The sequence below is a fragment of the Poecilia reticulata genome, linkage group LG9 (assembly GCF_000633615.1).
Source record: "Poecilia reticulata strain Guanapo linkage group LG9, Guppy_female_1.0+MT, whole genome shotgun sequence".
NCBI lineage: Eukaryota > Metazoa > Chordata > Actinopteri > Cyprinodontiformes > Poeciliidae > Poecilia > Poecilia reticulata.
Genome location: NC_024339.1, coordinates 8,429,194 through 8,448,993, shown reverse-complemented (window position 1 = coordinate 8,448,993; position 19,800 = coordinate 8,429,194). Strand labels below are relative to the sequence as shown.

Below are 19,800 nucleotides of genomic sequence, written 5' to 3'. Positions count from 1 at the left end.
ATATATATAGACAACCAGATATGCAGGTCAACAGTCTGGTGAGTATTTTTCACTTCAAAAGAGGCTTTTTCTTTTTCTTTTTAGGTCAGGATGAGGTTTCTGCTACAACGCATGGAAATGCTTTGGATGTCTCTACTACTGCAGCAACAAGTGTAAGTGCCTTGGAAGTGTTTCTACCCTTTTCCCAATTCTTACCCCAATTAATACCAACACATTGCTACACTGAAAAATTCTACATTTAATTCAAGTGGGGAGAAAGGCTATGTTAATAATTATTAGTGCTCACAAAACCACAGTGACAGAGTTATTGGTACTCCTGCTGTCAGTACTTTACCTTATTTTCCCAGTGCGATAACGCTTAGTCGTTTAACAATATTTGACTCTTCCTCTTTGAACAGTCTCTACATCATCCAGATTCCTGGTGCCGTGCTTTTCCTTAATTGAACCCAGGTTTTCTATATGTCAGGACAGTGGGAGGTCCAAAAGGCAGATTTTGTGCTTGGTGAACCATTTCTATACTGATTTGGCCATGTATTTTGGAACATTGTTCTATAGTAGCTATGACAATTTTTTCACGTTTGCTAGTTGAATCCAACAGTTCTTTATTTAAAACATCCTTGAAAGCAGTTTAGGGTGGTTTGTGATCTAATCAGGTTTTCATGGCATTTGGAGGGGAATGTCCTCCACTATGCTTGAGCAAGTTGTCTTCTTGCACATATTCATGTTACTTGGTTTGGTTATTACCGAAAAGCTCAGTGTAAATTTTATCTGAACAAAGCACGCTGCGAGTTGAGGTCCCACTGGAATTTGTGTTTGTGATCGTAGTGCAGATAAGGTTTTTCCTGCAATCACTCCCAAGCAGCCGGCTGGCTTGTAGATGAACCTTGGTGACCCCCCAAGATGACACACTTTGCTGCAGGTCTCTAAAGCTTTGGAGAGTTATTTACCCCCATTATCATCCCGCTTATTGTGCATGGTGGCAAGGTAAATACATGTCCAGCCCAGAAGCTTAGGGGCCTGTGTGTTAAGGTATGTTTAAACTCCATGGAAACAAAAAATGATCCGTTGCTAATTAAACATACAATTCAAGATAGTCAGGAAATTTGTGTTTGGTTGATTCATTTGTTGTAACAAAGCCTTTTCCAGATAAAATCCGATCCGATAAAAAAGCCAGTTCATTTGCCTTCAAAAGGAGCCGCAGTTGTAAGGAAGATGCATTTGTGAGTTGAGCACCAAAGATAAGATTGGTTCATCTCTACCAATGCTGAACAGCCTATTCTGCTACAGATGTGTTTGTTGGATTGGAAGATTGACTGATTGACAGATTTCACTAACTTGACAAACAGGGGCATCAGTGGGAGAGCAACAACCTGGCACCTCCTCCTCATGCTTACCACCATTGGGTCAGACACTGCTGTTTTGACACTGCCCATTCTTTAGCTGGCATTTGTTGCAAGTCAGTCAGACAAAACGCTTTTGCTGATCACTCTGACACAAACAGAACGGGAAAGCTTCTCTGGGTTGACATCTTGAAGAACAGAGTTTGCCTCTGGTTGCATGATCTAAGCTTTGGCCGAGAGAATTTGACACATTTTTCATTTTAGAATTTATTTTTTGTTTCCACACATCTGTACCAAATGCCAGTAAACTTGCCTGACAACTTTTTTATGTTGTTTATTTCTGCTGTTGGCCAAGTATTTAGATCAATTGCAAGTACAAATCATAGAGACATTATTAAATGTCTTTTTAGATATCTTCTTTTTTTCAATGTTTAATATCACTGTCCTTTTGAGGGCCAGCAGCAATTATAAAATTTGACAAATTATGACCTCTAATCAAACGAAAGCGGCTCTGAATGACCTCCAGCTGGTGGAAAATATTTATTTTGGTCCAACAACCACATTGCCTTGCATTAGACTATGAGCAGATTGTGAAAAATCACTCTTTAGTCATCGGTTGTCATCATCAGTTTGAAACAACCAAAAACTGCAAAAGTACAGTAAAGCCTTAATACAGCTTAACATCAACATGTTCTGAGTTTTAAAATGAAATGCAGCAGCTACAAAGAAAAGGTATGGGTGGGGGGGAAATCACCAAAATAAACACCACAGGAGTGGGAAACGGGGGTCTTTTGCTTCAAAATGCACAAACAATTCATTACTCACCGAGGCACTGTTTTCGTTTTGTCAACAGATAAAAAGAAAGATATTGAGAACACATGTGAAGAGACTTGTTTATGACAGGTTAGGGGGTAGAAAACGTACTCAGAAACTCAAAACGCAGCAAAAATGGCTGCATCTCGTCACATGAGAACAGCTTCTTCTAACACACTCTATAGAGAAGCGGCGATACATTTACTCAGAGTATTCCCCTGAAATCAATCACTTCATGTTCTGTGTATGTTGGAGCTCCGTGTTTATTCATAAATTTCCCTCCAAATGATTTTTGCGCCGTCTCCCCAGAGTGCTTTTGAAGCGAGTCCTCCTGTGATCAGCGGGCTCCAGGAGGTGGTCCAGAGCTCCCAGGGGCCGAGCACAAAGCCCGTGCTGGACTTCCTCAGCGCGCTGCCCAACAGGACAATTCCTCACAACGCTGCCGACAACCTCACACAGGTCCTGGGACACAGCACGGAAGAAAAAACTTATCACTACGCTTTCAAAACAAGATCACACAGCAGACACAGTGGCCACCCATGTGCAGATGACGATGTCCGCTCTCTTCTCTTCCAGGCTTTTCTCAAAAGTGTGGAAGAAGTTCTGACTTCTCCAGGATTGCCAGAGGTAAATGAGGCCACTCCGTTATTGTGTAAGGTCCAAACAGGACAAAATGTAGCAGAAGCAATCGGACCGCTGCTTGGAGCTGAGACACAAAAGCGGGTCATTGACTCAGAGTTTTTAACGCTGCATATTTTTGGCATGAGAGGCACTCGAAACTCTTGACAGTAAAAGACATTAAGACTGCTTTCGCTTAAACAGAATGCCTTTAAGGAGGTTATTTCACAGCACTGCCAAAAATAAAGGTGTTACTAACACATTCAAAGGAAATATGATGGTTCCTTTGATCAACAATTATCCTGGTCAAATCTCACTGCTCTGATGTTCGAGAAATTCAAGTGAGAATCTGTGGAAAGATATTAGCAAACCACTTCGGCTGTGCTAAAGTTACTTAGATTAGGCAAACATTTCAGTCTCTACACTCAGAAAACAGAATAATTGATCCAATTTAAATAAATCGCTTTGGTTTGTAACAAGTAATTAAATTAAGTCCATCCAGACTAGTTTGGATGGACTTTATCATGTTTATTAAACTCTCAAGTTGACCAAATTTAATAAATAAACTTGGGTAAATTTAATTGAACTAATTGTAACCACTTGAAGCAATTTAGTGAAGTTAGAGCTATATTCTCCTTTTTTCTCAATGTAAATATGCAAAGCTGAGATATATACTAAAAACTTGCAGCAGGTGGGAGTCCCGCTTTTATTTGTTGGAAATTTTCAAAATCGTGTACCATTTTCCTTTAACCTCATATTTATCAAATACTACTACTTTCTGTCTCACCGATTGCCTTTTAAAGGTATTATTTGCATGTTAGACTCAGACAAGATTGCCTTCCTGTAAAGCTGACATGTCTTTAATGTGAACTGCAAAATACAAATTCAACCTAATTTATAGAAGAAAAGCACATAAATCTGATAAACTGAAGCAACACATTGAACGGCAGCAAAATGTGACCTTTTCCTGTGACAATCGTTGGTCAGCAGGCCGACCCGGTGGTCAGCAGCTTGATTGAGACAGTGGACATCGTGATGGGACACATGGTAACCAAGCTGGAGTTCAGCTCTGGCTCTCCCTTTTCCCTGGGCGGAACGTCTTTGGTTGCAGGTCAGAAAGATGTCAGCTCCAACTTTCACTCCCCAAACCTTTCTCTTTACAAATCACATTGGTTTTATTTGTTTGCCTCTGAGTTTATTATTCTTTTTTTTTTTTTCTAAACTCTGATCCCTGCATCCCCCCCACAGATTACTCCCTGATGAAGCTGCCACAGAACTTCAATCTGCCACATTACCGCTTTCCCACACAGGGGAAGAATTACATCTCAGTGCCTGGGGAGGCATTTGCAATACACAGTAAGTGTAAATAATACAACATGTTCATGTTTTAATGTCATATTTGTTTTTTTTTTCAATTGGTGGGGTAGACTCTACCATTTAAAACGGACCACTAAACATCGAATGTGCAATACAGAAATATCAATCTAGGAAGTTCTTGTTACAATAAGCTGAGATGTAAGACTGCCAGCTGCATGCGGTCTGAGACGGGATTAGGGTGAAAGCCTTTGTTTGGATTTATAATGCCCTGCAGAAACCCACCTATGATTTTACTGTATGTAGTTACCCTTTCATTTAAAACAGAACAAATAAAAGTTGTTTCTCTTTTTTTTTCCACTTCACTCCGTCATTAAAAAAAAAGAACGGGCCCCTGCAGTGGACTGAGGGAGAGGAGTAATTACACTGGGCATTAAAGCGTTGTTTGTTCGACTTTGCGTTCAGGTCGGATTCCCCCGGCTCCATCTGTGTTCCTCCATGCCGTGTTCTGGCACACAAACACAAAAAATAAACAGCTTAAATAATTCATTTACAAACTCGTATCGAAGAGGAATGAGCGTTATGGCCTGACACACGAGAGCCGGGGCCAAATTAAGTCATAGGCCTGAATACCTGGCAGCGTAAAATGCTCAAAGGGCAGCTTTTATATCCTAACAGAGCATGGAGAATGCAACGCATTGGAGTTGTTCAGACGGTGTTTTCTTTGTTCATTCTTTGCTCTTGGAGAACCGAACAAGGAAACTGACCAAGACTTGGTTGCCTGTGAAACTTGCTGGGAGGCATTCGGTTGGAATAATATTCCTATGAACTTTTCATGCACATTTGCTTGACACACTCGAGCCCTTGTTGTCATTCTCAGCGGGCTTCAACCTTTGAACAGAGGAACAGGGTCATTAGGAATTTCCTCCAATTTCACTTTTTATCTCGTCGCGTGGAGGTGGGAACGAGCTGAAGGAAAGGTCAGGGGAGGGGCACTGGACCTCCTGGTCTGCCACTGAAGTCGTGAAAATATTTCATAAGTATTCCCCGAAACCATGCGGCGTTCTCCCTTTCACCCTTGTGAGACTATACTCCTCTCCTATTAGCCGGCTGGTGCCGGCGTGTGGTGGCAATGTGCCGTTAATTAACTTCCCTTCTTTGTGAGCATTTTAGCGTTCCTGTCGAACATTCCCATTCCTCCTCTCACTCCGCCTCCGTGTGTCCACTTCTTGTCTTCAGCTCAGACCACCATTGTTGGCCTCTTCTACCACAACATGCACAAGTACTACAAAGAAATCAGCCCGGTCAAGACGAGGTAAGAGGAAGGGGTGACCTTTTGTGCTCCAGCTTGCGGGAATTGTTTTTTTAAGTTCAAGCCGTTTGAAAGAAAACTGAACCAAGCCCCTCTCTTTGTGCTGTGTGGGAAATCGTGTCCGAGGGCCTCAAACTTCCTGAACCTCAGAGCAGCTGAAGCCTGGAGCCAGGAGCTTATCTGTGCTTTCTGCCTATCTCTCATCTCACCACTCAGCTTCCACTGACTGATACACCCTGCTATTAACACACCATATCTGAACCCACCCACCCACGCACCCACCCACTCTCTCAGTCATTGTCACATCACTGGATCGTCTCGAGACATCTACTGTTGCAGTTATAACCCACATGATGAACATAAACACACCAATCAGGCCACTTTAATCTTCAGCAAAACCAACGTGACAGTGACTTGCAGAAGTATTTATAAGCCATTAACGTTTTGAGATTTTGGGGGCAGATTTACTGTTGTAAGTTTGATCGTTTTAATTGTGAAGCTGAAGAAAGCACACACACGATTACCTTTTTTTTTTTCTTTTTTTTAAACAAACCTCTTTGCAAAATCTTGTACCCAACTAACTTAGGAAAAAGGTTGGAGTCTTACACATACATCACCATGAACATATCACCTCCGTGGCAGCATTACGGTATCGGGATGTTTTTTCTTCAGCAGTACCGTTGGTCAGAGTTGTTTGGGGAAATGAACGGTGCTAAAATACAGGACAAAGACGGAAGAAGTTGAGGTTATAGAAGACTTTGCAGAGACTCACCTTCCAGCAGGAGAGCGACCCGGAGCGTACAGCCAGAACTGTGCCAGAATGGCTAAGATTGGTGCACATGAAAAATAACCGAGTGGCCAAATCAAAGTATAGACCCAAACTGTGGTAATACTTAAATATGTATGCTCTCCATTCAGGTCCACTGAAGTTGATCTATTTTGGCAGGAAGATTGGGCAAAACCTTCAGTCTCTAGCTACACAAAACTGCTGTACAAATACTGATAGAGGTTATGGAGTTTATATAGTTTTCGGATTTTTAATCGTAAAATTGTTTTAAATCATGTATATATTTTTCATAACACTTAACTAGTTATAGTCAAACCCCCCAAAATCTCAATAAAATACAAAGTCAGACAATGTAAAAAAAATTATAAATAAAAATCTAAAGGGTATGAATACTTTTTTATGGCACCATACAGCAGCGAATTTCCAGATGATTGTGACCTCTGGGACTTTTATGCGAATGGAAATATTCCCTTCTATCTTGATGCTTGTATGATCATAATGTCACATATCAGATGATGCTGGAGAAACTGGTGGCTGTCAGTTTAATTCATTAAAAAGACAGATGGCCAAAATCCCATCTCAGTGCTACTGCTCTGTTTCTCCGGCCTTGTGTGTGACACTCATGTGTCAGTAGCCAACTTTTAGTATGCTAGTTTAAAATGCCAAACACTCTTCAGTGTTGAGCTATCAAGTCTTGAAAGGTATCCTTATTTCTACTGGATTGTGTTTTTGTTTTTTTTTCTCCAGGATTACAGAAGCAGCTGACTACAAGGATCACAAGATCCAGATAGCAAGCTGCCTGATTTCTCTGAAAGTGGAGCCTTTACCGCCACTGTTGGTCAACCATTCTGGAGCGCCGCTCATCAAAATTGTCCTCACCCACGTTCTGGTAAGAATAACCCAGTTAAGTTCCCATACTTTTCTTGTTCGACTCCCACTCAGTCACACTTCCTCCAAACGAGTAACGCGGTCGGTCGAGAGACACACCTTATCAGACGCTTCATGGTTTGCTTATTGCAACAGCAGTTGGATGCTCTCACATGAAATCTATCAGATCTATTTCTGGTGCTCTCTTATGTAAGAAGATGAGTGTCCACAACTGGATGAGGCTCGTGGAAGCAGGACCCTATTTTGGTTTTTCTCAGCCTGCTTGAATTTTTTTTTTTTTTCCCCTCGCAGAGCATGTGGCGTCCAGAAAGCAAACTGATTATAGATATTTTGAATTGCAACCTTGGGGCGCTTTGAAGCAACAATGCCTCTCTTTTACGAATAACATTTTTTTTCAGGTCCTTTGCAAAGGAAGTCATGCCAGTTTAGCATAGCAAATGTTATTGAAACACATAATTTCTATATTCTTTAAAAAAAAAAAAAAAAGCGTCTTGTATTAACTTTGTCTCCCCGTGGTGGCGTGCTGTTTTTTTGGTTTTAGAAATTCTCAGGTCATGCTTTTTGCCCTATTGATGTGCGCTCACATCAATAGCGTAGGCAAGCTAAACGACGAAACTGATAAAGAAGTTATCAAACCCAGTTGGGTAAAGCCTTAGCCGTTGTGATGTTGTAACTCATTTAAAAGTCCCACAAGAATTACTCAGTTTCTATTGAAGTACATTACCAACACCCTCCTTTCCTCTCTCATAAAAGCGGGAAAGAAGCTCATGCTGTGTCCTAAAACTGTACTAATGTTGCTTTGTTTGCCCCCCCCCCCCCCTCCCCCCTTTGGTGAAATAAATATTGATGCTGTAATTATTTGGCCTGGCTCCTGTTCCAGTGATTCCTCTGTTTGTTTTAGCAAACACCACAGGGGTGTGAGCGACGCTCATCAGTTCAGCTGTCATTCCAGTTAAGGCGTTTCCATTTTTGTTGGACTACCTCAGTTGTGGATATAAATCTGCTTTGTTGAATTTCTCTCGCGCTGATTGAAACGTTCGGTGCCAGCTCATTCCGGCCTGATCTTATAGCTGAGATCACTCGTCCAATTTGAGACGTTCTAGAGGTTCTGTCGTGATTACGCGTGCAACCCTTGTGGCCAGGATTATGTCCAAAAAGATGAGCTAGTATGCTATAACTGGTTTGCTGCTCATAGCTGTGGTCAGACTTAGTCAAAGAGAGACTATTTTTGGAGCTTTTATGTTTTCTGGCTGCTACAGGATGCTTATCACCTTCCTCGCTTGGAGGCTGGGAGGAATCTTAGACAGTACAGTCTGTACAGTATGGGACAATCACACCAGTTTCCAGGAAGGTTTGAATGTTTGGCTCATCCAGCAAAAAATTTAAATGCATAATTTTTCAGTTTGTTCTTTTGATATTTTTACAGACACGGTCATTACGGCTTTGTCTACTTGGATCTTTTTTTCAGGTTTTTTGGGCAGAAAACGACAAAGAAACCGACAACACGATAATTTTTATACCCATTAACATGAAGATTTGCAACAGTGATAATAGATACTCTTATAGGAATATTGGGAATGTCTAAGAAACTAATTTGGAACATCTTCTGCTGTGAAGTATTTAAAATACTTATACTTTACTATTATGATCGATGTACTTACATCAAATCAATTGATTACCCTAAAGGACTTGGTATGTTTGCCTGATTGGAGCAGTTTTTAAAAATGACCTTGTTTCTGCTGCTGCTGAAAGAGATAGTGGAAACAGTGTAGTACTTCAGCTCCCCTCACCATTTTTTGCAGGATCGCCTTGTCTCCCATATCGCATGAGACGTAAACAGACTTTACACCACAGCCCCACTACAGCTGCTTTTCTCACATGGAAAAGTTTCAAATCACCAAAAAAGCACACAAAAATAACAAAGATAATTAGAGTCAATTCATAACATAACATTATTTATTATCTCTGGATTCTAATATCTGGTTTTGTCGCTGCTGCTGGTAGCAATATCCGCCATCAGCCATTTGCGTAAAGTGGCAATGAGTCAGTGACCATTTTGTTTTAAAGATTTTTTTTGTCACGTTATGGGAGTGTTGAGCATGTGGCCATGCCACAGATTCCTGATTGGGTTCAAGTCTGAACTTTGGCTAGGCCATTCCAAAACATTCAATTGGCTGTTTTTAACCACTTGGTGATGGACAAGTGGTGATCACCGTTAGTCCAAGTGTAGGCCTAAGATCACAAACTGGTGGCCAGACTTTGTCCTTCAGAATATGCTGGCAGAGAGCAGAATCCATTGTTCTCATTATGGGAAGTTGTCTGGATCCCGGAGCAACAAACCAGCCCCAGATCACCATACTACCCACTCCGTGTTTGACTGTTGCTCTTTTTTTTTCCTGAAATGTTTCACAAAATGCCCTCTTTTTTATTAGTCAGTCTAAAAAATATTTTCTCAAAGGTCTTTGAGATTTTTTATTTATTTTTTATTTTTTGTCAAATTGAAGCCTGGGTGGCTTTTGTGTTCATTTTGGTCAGCAGTGGTCTTCGCCTTGGAATTCCTCAATGGATGCTGTTTTTTTGTCCGAGTTTATTTTTGTAATCCATGAATCATGAACATCAGTTTTAAATCAGGCAAGTGATAATTGCCCCGCTTTAGATGTTCTGTGTTTCTTTTTGTGATCTCCTGGATGAGTCACCAGTGCAATGTTTGAGTAATATTGTTTGGTTAGATATTCTTGGTTAGGTTCATCACCTTTTCGTGTTTTGTGGATAATGTGTGTCTGCGTCATTTTATTACCGTCCCCATAAGGAACATTTTCTGCCACCAGATGAAAAACATACACAAATGCAGACGCAGATATGGCTCTCATTAATGCTTTGCTGGAGTCCCAAAAGCTTCAGAAATGGTGTTGTAACCCATACCAGACTTATAGATGAACTTTGTTTTTCATCTGTTTTTGAATTTATTTAGATTGATGTGTGATGTCTTCCTTTTGGAGATCTTTAGTGATTCTGCGACTGCAGTTCATGATTTAACGGGTGTTGATTATCAGAAACAAATAAATAGGACAAAACAAGAACGGGAGAAATTTGTAGGAGAACAAACACTTTTCACAGCACTGTAAACTGTTCACTCACTGCACACAATCGGCCTCTGTATCCAGAAATGTACGCTGGAGCTGTGTGACACAGTGGACTGCCATTTATCTCTGAACTCTGTGCAAAAATACATCCGACTTCTTAGAGCATGAGCTCATCTTGTATAAATAGTTGTACAGTGGACACATGCTCTTTGGTTGGATCCCTCTACATTTCAGTTTTCTTTAAGTAAACGCAATCAGTCTTCATCAAATGAAGGATGAAGTTGCAAAACCTGTCAACAGAGATGATACTTCAGTATCCACGGCCTCGCTGACCTGTAAAGGTTTTCCTCAGACATATGTTGGAATTTAAAAGAGAGAGTTTCTGTCATCAAGATGATAGCTTCTCCTGGGAGCCTGGAGGGGTTTTTTTTCCATTAGGACAACTCCATATTTCAACTGTAAGACTTATAAGAGCATAACTTCAAAGATCGATGTGCTGCAGTCCAGATCTAAAAACTGTATGCCGACCATGAAACTGAAAGGTTAAACGGTGACAGAATTGCCCGGCAGAAACGTTACCTTACAAAGAGGATGCATGTGTCCAGATCTACACCAGTAAGATGCTGTTTTTAAACTAAAATTTAAAAATAAAATGTGTATTTAGGAATAAAAGCAATGTAATATGATAAAAATGTATTTCTCACAAGTATAATTGTGTTTTTGCCCCACTCTGGATAATGTGCCTCCAAACAATTGAATATAACACATATACACCATAAAATATGCTTTTCTACAGAAGATTGAGTCGTTATGGTCTGCATTAGCTAGCTTAACTTCAAATTTGTCCTGCCATGACACAGTTTCCCCAGCTAAGTTTTGTATTTTAGCCCACGTGCTTCTGCAGAGTACTCAGCAAGTCTATTTAAACATCGTGGCAGTCTGAAGCAGAAACGTGCAAACTCCCTTATTAGTCTTTCCATGCTGCCATAGCTACAGGTCTTGTGTGCCGTCTACAGTATAAACAGTCCAGATCTTTCTGTCTTTTATCTGACACTTGCTTTGATAGAAGGAAAAAAATAACAGAAACTAGATTGACGGGATCGGCAACCTGTAAATAACTTTGCGTCATGGCAGGTGCTCAGTCAAGCTGAGGTCAAAGCCATGTGGTTGACGTAGGATCGACCCCGCTCTCTTTGATTAATGCCCTTTTGATTCAAGGAGCAGCTCAGCGGAGCAAATCGGCAGCCGACTCGGTCGGAATTAAGTTACCGTTGCCTTTAATATGGCGCGGAGCAGATTCGACACACTGACAAGGCGTTAGCAAGGCCGTTGGATTCCCACGTGCTTTTCTCGCTACATTAATCAGTGGCGTTGATTGGAGACTGTCACCATCGCTGATTTATTCCTGCCGTTTGTGGTTGTGGTTCCGTTTGGGAAACCTTGAGCAGGGAACAGAATTGAGGATTGTGAGGCATTGGCGTCTGCGGGTAAACATTAATAGACTCGTACAGAGACACACAGCGCTGTTTGGCCCTCTTCCTCCACCCTAATATCGCTGGTATTGCGTAAACTAGCTGAACGGCTTACCGTACCACAGGGTACGGTGAAATGAAAGATGATTCGATCAACATATTTTGATAAGGATAGCTAAATTTTTGCTTTTTATCGTAACGGTTGCCTCACTGTGTCTTCAGTCAGCTCAGCCAGCACAATGCTGAACTTGAATCAAAAGATGCTTCAGCTAAGAGATGTGCACACTTATGCAACCATTTATATTTTTTTTTTCTCCTTTCAAACTGATTTTTTTTTTTTATTGTTTTTCAGCTAATCTGTGCAGGATGTACAAAAACCTGGTGCAATAAAACATGTTTAAACAACACGCAAAAAGAACTTTGTGTGCTGATGTTGCACGCTTACCTGGAACATCTTGCTTAACCAATTATGACATTCAGAATATGACAAGGCTATAGCTCTTCCGCTTGCTGTGTCGCTGGCTTTTAATCTACAATAAAAAGCTTTGTGAAAGAGATTTGGCAGGAGGTAACCAAAAATGTAGCTGCAGAACAGGAAAATGCATGCTCTGTGCTCGTAAAGACGTTTGCTTCCTTGAAATCTAGAAGGTAAAACAAATGTTTGGTCACTAAAATAAGCGCAGAAAGGTCACTCAGCCTATCTGATACCCACGGCTAATTTTTGTACTCAAGCTGCTGGTATCAGCTCTCTCAGTCAAAATAATGCCCGCGCCTTTCTTTGTCAGTCTTTTTATAGCTTCCAGAACACGCCTAAACTTAAACCTTGTGGGCAAAATACTCTCCTCCGCCTCCCTCTCCCTCAGCCACCCACGCCCATCCATACACCAACACCCACAGAGAAATACAAGCTGTGTGAGCCAACACACTGATCAATCGCAGATGGAGCTCTGGTCATTGCCATTCCTCACTTGCCAGAAATATTTAAAGACTTTCATTATAGTCCCTTTCTCAACACCCCAAGTTTTTATATATATATATATATATCATAACTCAAATGTCACAAATGCTGTTTCTGAAAAAATCTACAGCCTAAGACATTAGGTTTTCCGAGTGAGTCGTAATTTACTACTCTTATGATAAAATTCGAAACGCGTCTTTGGTGAGCTCTGGTAAGTTTGTGGATGCAACGTTTCATTTTCTTAAAAGGTCAGAGGAAAACATCTCACGCAAAATAATATGGCTCTCCACCCAGGACAGAATTACCCTGGGGACATTATTACTGCAAAACAAAAAAAAGATGTAACTTGTCATTTCCACCCCAAAAAATTTTCATTTGCTTTATCACATGTCCAGTCAAAGAGAACTCAAGTATCTGTCTAATGACTCTAAAGGTGGTCTGATCCATTTGTTCAAAGCTGCTTTAAAATTCAAAATATGTACTTATGTAGTGGAGTCATCTATTATAAAATTCATTGTGGGAAGTAGGTTACTTCTGAACTTCTTTTTTTTTCCAGAATGATGTTCATCAGGGAAGTGGGTTATTTGTGGGACCGATAGGATAAAGAATGTCTCTGCTCTTATTGGACAACTTTAATACCAATTTGAGGAATTTATTAACATCTTTTCTTTGTTTAACGTCGCCACATTTAATATACAAACTAGTATGCAAATGTACTGCCTATACTGAGCTTTTAAGCTGGAGATAATAAGATATTTACCTTATTTACCCCACTTAAAAAAGTTAATTCCCTATTACTGAACTTGATGCTGAAGGCCTTAAACACCCAAATTTTCATTCCTGGGAAGGAGTCCAAAGTAAAGAAAAAAGAAAAAGAAACATGTGGGAATTAAACACACAAACTGATGCATCCTGACCACCACTTATAACTTTTGTTTTATTTTTTTAGCTATCTCTACAGCAATAGCTGTTTTTTTTGTGTGAACACCCACCACCCACCCTGTATGAATTACTCCTGGACTTGTTTAATTGTCCCCAGTTTCCCTCGCACCGCGTGCGACTCGACACGTCTTCTTGTTTTCAGTGTCCACCACAGAGAGCGAGCAGAGCCCACAGCTGCATGTCTTTTCACACGTCCCCTGATGCCATGATCTCATTCGAGCAGCCGCAGTGTTTTTCTGGATGGATTCGGGTTGTTGCTCCGCTCTGCTGTGTGTGGACCGGCTTAAGGGCCACCACTGCTGAAAAGCTCTGTGCTCAGTCAGCCACGGAGCCGGGTGATGTTGGGGCGTGAGGCGGCTCAGTGAGCGCTTTGTGTTTGAACTTGACACTTTTCTGTCCTCTCCAGATGTACTACTGTACGGTCTTTACTTCCCTTACTCAATTTAAGAACTGCAAAAACACAAAATCCTGCCAGTTTCTTTGGTCTAATTTCTACCGCAAATATCTTTGTACACTTGAAATAAGACAAAATTAAGTTACAAGTAACTTCTCAGCATGAAATATGAGCTAGTTTTAAGTCAATATTAATTATAAAAACTATTAGCTCCACTGCCACATTATTTCATTAGATCTAGTACTTTTTTCATAAATATTAAGGTACTATTTATTTAAACAAGCTCTTACATCTTGCTGAAAAGTTACTCGTACGTTAATTTAGTCTTTTGTCTTATCAAGTGCACTAAGATATTTCCACTAGACTATAAGTACTTTGAAAGATTTTGTATTTTTGCAGTGTACGGACTTTCTGTTATGAAACCCTAAGTGAATTAAAGTCTTCTCATTTTCTTTTTTTTTTGCACCCCCTGCTCACGTCTCCCACTGCAACAGGTGGGAATGTGTATGTTGAATGTTGCTTGAATTCAAATCTATACCAAACGGAATGAGAGGAAATTACAAATTGGCTCACTTTGCCCTGAAGTATTTGGAGAGTTTGAAGTAAAAGGAAACAGTTTCTCCTTTTCACTTCACCCGTCATGCTGTTGTATGTTTACTCAAGTTGGGGTTTTTTTTTCCTCTTTTTAAACTTAGCAAAACCCAAGTCTTATTTCAGACCTCTCTGGTGTTAGATTATGTCTGTCTCCTCCTGTGGCTTGTCATAGTTGTCCCAGCGCTGGGTGGAAACAGAGAGGAAACCTTGACATCAAACCAACAGATGTCCTTTTCAAGCAAAGAGCAGGATGGAACTTGTATTGTGTTCTTAATAGAGATATTGTTTACATTTATTGCTCAATAATGAATACCAGCAACTATGTTAGACTAAATCTGTCGCACTTTGCATGTGGTACAAGGTATTTTGACTCCTTAACTTGAGTTCTGTTTAGCATTTGTCACATTTTAGTGCAGAAATGACCAAAGTAAAGACAACCAAATTATGGAAACTAAGTCAAGATAAGTTTTATAACGTTGTGGAAACGGCAGATAGAATTTATATATATTTAGGTTTGGGATAAACTGTTTCACAGCTGGAGATCTGCTCTGTCGCTCCAGAACCTCCGGACTCGGTGGGTCAGAAGACAGATTTCCGAGCTGAGCTGCTGGACGACGTGTTTTCTTTACTGATTTGCTTGTTGAATAATGGGACACGCATCTGCAGTGGACGTCAAAGCAAAAAGTTTTGACAGGAGCAGATGTTTAACCAGGCGCCGTCAGTGCCTGTTGCTCCACCCGACTCAAAGAGATGACAGTGGCTCCGGCGGAGTTGCGTCATGGTTTACTGTATTTGGATCGCAGAGCAGCTGTTTCAGCTGGCAGCTGACGCTCGATTGTCTTTGCAGCCATTTGTTCCACGTTTAGGTCTTCGCCCGCTGCACTGGATTCGTAGCTGGTATTTTTGATTGGTGACATAGTTTTAAGATTAAAGTCAGATCAAAGCGAAGCATTGTAGAAGGTTATCCCCCAAACTTTCAATTTTTTCAGGGTGGCGGGGTTTGCTTGCTTTTCTTTTAACATATCTACTTGTTGCCTGTAACTGTGACGTCTCTCGAAATAAGCTGTATTTTATGGTAGCAAGAATAATTTGGAGTGCAGGAAATATAATTGCTGTGGGACTTTTAAAGGAAATCAAGTTCTTCCTCCTGCTTGGCATCTTTTCAACTACAAACTTAAGTAAGCTTTTTTGTGATTTTTGTGATTAACATAACCTAATGCATATTTGTGATAAAAGATTACATCAATATTTTCTAGAATCACCGCTCACTTCACTTACACTTTAAAATCCTCTGACTTCCTCAGCAGTGCACTAAAAATATCTCCTCTCCTCTCCGACATAATTGGAGTTTGGTAACATTATTATTATTATTATTATTACTATTATTATTATTTTCAAATCTTCTGTTGGACTTACATGTTGGCTTTGACTAGGCCATTCTAATCTGATCTGAACTCTGTTTGGTGTCAAAGGTGACCCTCTAGCCCTGGTTCAAGTCTCTTACCAGGACTCCATCAGAGGTCGCTTTGTTTTCAGCTGCATGCAGCCTCCCAACAGCTTCTCTGTCTCTAATCAAGAAACTATTTCAGCTTCATCTGGTTTGTGGCAAACGTTAGACAGGACATCTTGTAAAAATGCTCCATCTTTTTTCTTTTCACTTAACAAATGGCGTAGTGCTTTGTGTTGACCCACCAGATAAAATCCAAATGAAATACCTTGAATTATGTGATTATAATGAGACAAAATGTGAAGAAGGGTTATTCATACACTTACGAGGCACAAGGCGCTCAAAGGAGGCCTTTCGAGATCACAGTGGCTCTCGGTTAAATTGAAAATGAGATTTCCCCCCCGATTTTCACCCGCTGCTGTGGAAAATACAGGGTCGGTCAGTAAAACAAAAGCCCAGCCACTGAAGCTCAGTTTCACGGCCTGCCAAATACCACACCACAACACAGGAGCGCTGGAGACACTCTGACAATGATTTATCATCCTCTGTCCCTCAGATTGTTCTCCTTTATCAGCCTGTCACTCTGCTGTTGCCGGTCTTGTGAGAAATTCTGTTCCCCTGAGAAAATCTGTTCCCCCTCTCTAAAATGGAAACACATTAATTTACCTGCAAAGACCTCCACACAAGACCACGTTTATGTATGTATGTATTTTTATTTTGATAGCTGCCGATTAAACTGAAAGTTACAAAAGTGACGTGATCATATGAGTGGTTTTACCGAGAAATCGATCAGAAGCGCCGTAAATATGGTCAGATCCGCCGGATCCACTTCTCTGGCTGCAATGCGCGCTCCCGACACAGGGGGAACAGATTTTCTCAGGGGAACAGAATTTCTCACAAGACCGGCTCTCGCTCTCTCTTTATCCTCCCTGTCCCGCTCCTCTTACGAGGCTCCGGTTGATTTCCTGGGCGGGTGTTTGTTGCCCTTCTGTTCTTAATAAAGAGCTGGAGCTCCAGCTACAGTGTCGACCTGTACATCCTGAGGCCGTAGGAGTCGAGCGCGTCATCTTAAATGGGAGCGATTTGAGCCCAGACGCTCAAAAGTGACAATCGGGCCGTTGAACTCCGCTTAGATTTCGACTGGAAAGGAAAGAGCAAGCCGGGTTTACCATGTGCACTTGTTAGAGAGGAAGCGTGTGATGGTCTGTTTGTTGACCGACATGTCATATGGTGTGCTTTACATATCGTGGAGTGGCAAAGGTCTTTTTTGTATAATCAAAAAAGATTTCTTTGCTTTTGCTGCAAAGAAACATCAAAGGTTTTAGTAAGAGCGAACGCGACACCATCATGAAATCCGTCCAGTCTGCCAGCTGCATTTTATCTCTCCTTAATGTTTTTTTTTGTTGTTTTGTTCGTTTCTTTTTTTTACATATCGAAAATTCCTTGAAATTACCCAGCCACTGGTGATAATGGGAAGGGGGTGATGGGGTCCTGACGACTCCAGAGCTGCATTAATGAGCTGAATGTCTGCTGCGTTCATCTCAAGTGTGATGACTAAAAGAGTCGCGTGCGCAAAACCGACAGAGTAGGACAGAATAGGCGGCTTGATTACAAACACGAGATCAAGGTATTGTGGTGTGCTTTTTCGGTGCTATGCAGCAAGGCTCAGGGGCCGGGAACCAGGCGACCCGGCTTGTCAGTCGCACTCTCAACGTTTTCCAGTAGGAAACGGTGCAGACATACGGTCCATCTCATGCAGATTTTTTTGGAAAGCCGGAGCGTTCGGAATAGGGAGACGTGTGCAGTTTCGGTGTATGCACTTTTCCAGTCGGTGTATGTGTTGTTTTCTTTCTCAGATTACAGATTGAGAAGGGCAGTGGTCTGAACCTGAAACCAGGGCCAAGCCCCAATTACCGCATTCTTGCGCTGCAGCCATTAGCTCACTGTCCCAGGAGATTCTAAATCTCATAACAAGGAATGACATGGAAAAAGTGATTTAAAATCAAATAAGATTCTTGAGGGACGGAGGAGAGATTTTTTTTTTATATATACACTGCTCAAGTGTTTGAATTTTTACATGGTACCTCTCCTCTTGCTGTAGTTCTACTCGAGCAGAGAAACTCTGCTTTTCATTTGGTTTTTGTATCAAAGGCAACATCCTGGATTACTTTGTGTCGTTTTTTTAAAGTAATTATCTTTAACTCTCCCCTTTGCACACTTGATATTTTGACATTTAAAATCTTTGTTTTTGTTTTCTCTATGTTTGTTTTTGTGATTTTGAACATATTAAACGGCTCACTCCATTTCACCGTTCTTTTTCAGACTAAAGAACAGCAAGACCAAATGCTAAATCAGAGCAATAAAGTCTTCCTCTACTGCGCCTTTTTGGACTACAGGTGGGTCTGTGTCTACTGTCCCGATGCTGAATCTCTCTCTTTTAGTCGTAGCACAAACCAGATCTCATCTCTCAAGTCCTTTTCTTTTTGTTTTATGTTATCTGGTTCAGCCTGCAGGGCTAAAAAACTTATATGGAGAAGGAAGAAAAAAAATCACATAGGTTTGGAAAAGGTCTATTTCCTTTTTACTTATCTGAACCAAAAACATCCAGTGATAAATGTGCTGCCGTTCCGGTTTTATATTAAGCAACGGTCCTCCGCGGAGACATTGCCTTCTAAAACCTGGATCCAAAAAGCTGTTTGCAGGGCATAACTCATTGTAAAATGAAGTCTGATTGAGTTGGATTCAAAGACTTCCTCCTCTCGCTCCCCTTTGCCCTGAAGCTCATGAAAAATGTGAATTATTAAATTATCCCGACAGAGTCAGCAAATAGAAGTGCGTGTGCCTCCCACGCAGGATTAGATTGAGTGAACGCTGCCAGCAGTGCTCAGATAAACTCGGCCTTGTCTGCTTATTTATCCTCCAGTTTTTAATCTTCCTGCTGAATGCATTTGCTTTGTAAATAATCCCTGCGTTTTGTCTTTTGTCTTAGCACTAATGAGGGAGTGTGGTCCAACAAAGGCTGTGTTCGCTCAGATGGAAACGCGTCGTATTCCGTGTGCATGTGCAACCATCTTACCAATTTCGCCATCCTCATGCAAGTTGTGCACTTGGAGGTATCAATTTTTTTTATTGACCTTTAAAGTTGTTTTTTTAAGCTTTCCACACTTACATACTAATAATCAAGTACTTTCTAGCCTGAAAGTGTTGTTTTAATCAAAACATTTAAAACTGGTTTTGATCCTTAGAAGATTATGATGCGTTAGCGTCTCACTGTGCATTTACCAAAACCAAAGCAAAAAGGTCAAAACTAAATAAGAATAGCAAACCCTCTATGTATTATAAGGAGTAATATATTCAAATTCTGGTCCAGACGTGTTGATTGCAATTCATCAGCCAACACACGTGAATCAGGTTGAATTCTGGACTTTAACTTTACCTCCACATCAGCCTTTTTCATTTAACCTTCTGCAATTCTGCCTTAGATGTCGTTTGAATCTTATTGTCTTGTTTGTGACCACATTTCAGCCGTCAGATGGTTTCTAAAACCACAGCCACACCAACGAGTTCTGATTTGACTCAATTGCTAAGACACCCCTGGTCTTGTGGTCGTAAAACAATCCCAAATCATTACCCTTCCAACACCGTGCTTGACATTTGATATTATTATTCTTATGGGTGCTGATGTGATGGTTTTGGTTTTTGTCCAATCAGACATCTGTGCTTTGGTTATGTTTCCCCCTGCCGCATAAACATACACACACACACACATACACACACGCACACACACGCGCGCACACGCACACACACACACACACACACACACACACACACACACACA

At 40.9% G+C, this 19,800-nt stretch overlaps 1 protein-coding gene across 4 annotated transcripts in view; it reads left to right on the top strand.

Moving 5' to 3' along the window:
- The window catches only part of adgrd1 (adhesion G protein-coupled receptor D1), a 36,238-nt gene that overhangs the window by 6,599 nt on the left and 9,839 nt on the right, over positions 1-19,800 (top strand). For 3 of the 4 annotated variants that reach the window (XM_008417482.2, XM_008417484.2, XM_008417481.2), the window contains 9 exons: positions 85-152; positions 2,463-2,612; positions 2,730-2,780; positions 3,759-3,882; positions 4,020-4,127; positions 5,325-5,400; positions 6,932-7,073; positions 18,285-18,358; positions 18,952-19,075. In XM_008417482.2, coding sequence (XP_008415704.1) covers positions 85-152; positions 2,463-2,612; positions 2,730-2,780; positions 3,759-3,882; positions 4,020-4,127; positions 5,325-5,400; positions 6,932-7,073; positions 18,285-18,358; positions 18,952-19,075 — 917 coding nt within the window. The remainder of the gene's footprint in view (positions 1-84; positions 153-2,462; positions 2,613-2,729; positions 2,781-3,758; positions 3,883-4,019; positions 4,128-5,324; positions 5,401-6,931; positions 7,074-18,284; positions 18,359-18,951; positions 19,076-19,800) is intronic. The other variant, XM_008417483.2, reaches the window with a different exon arrangement.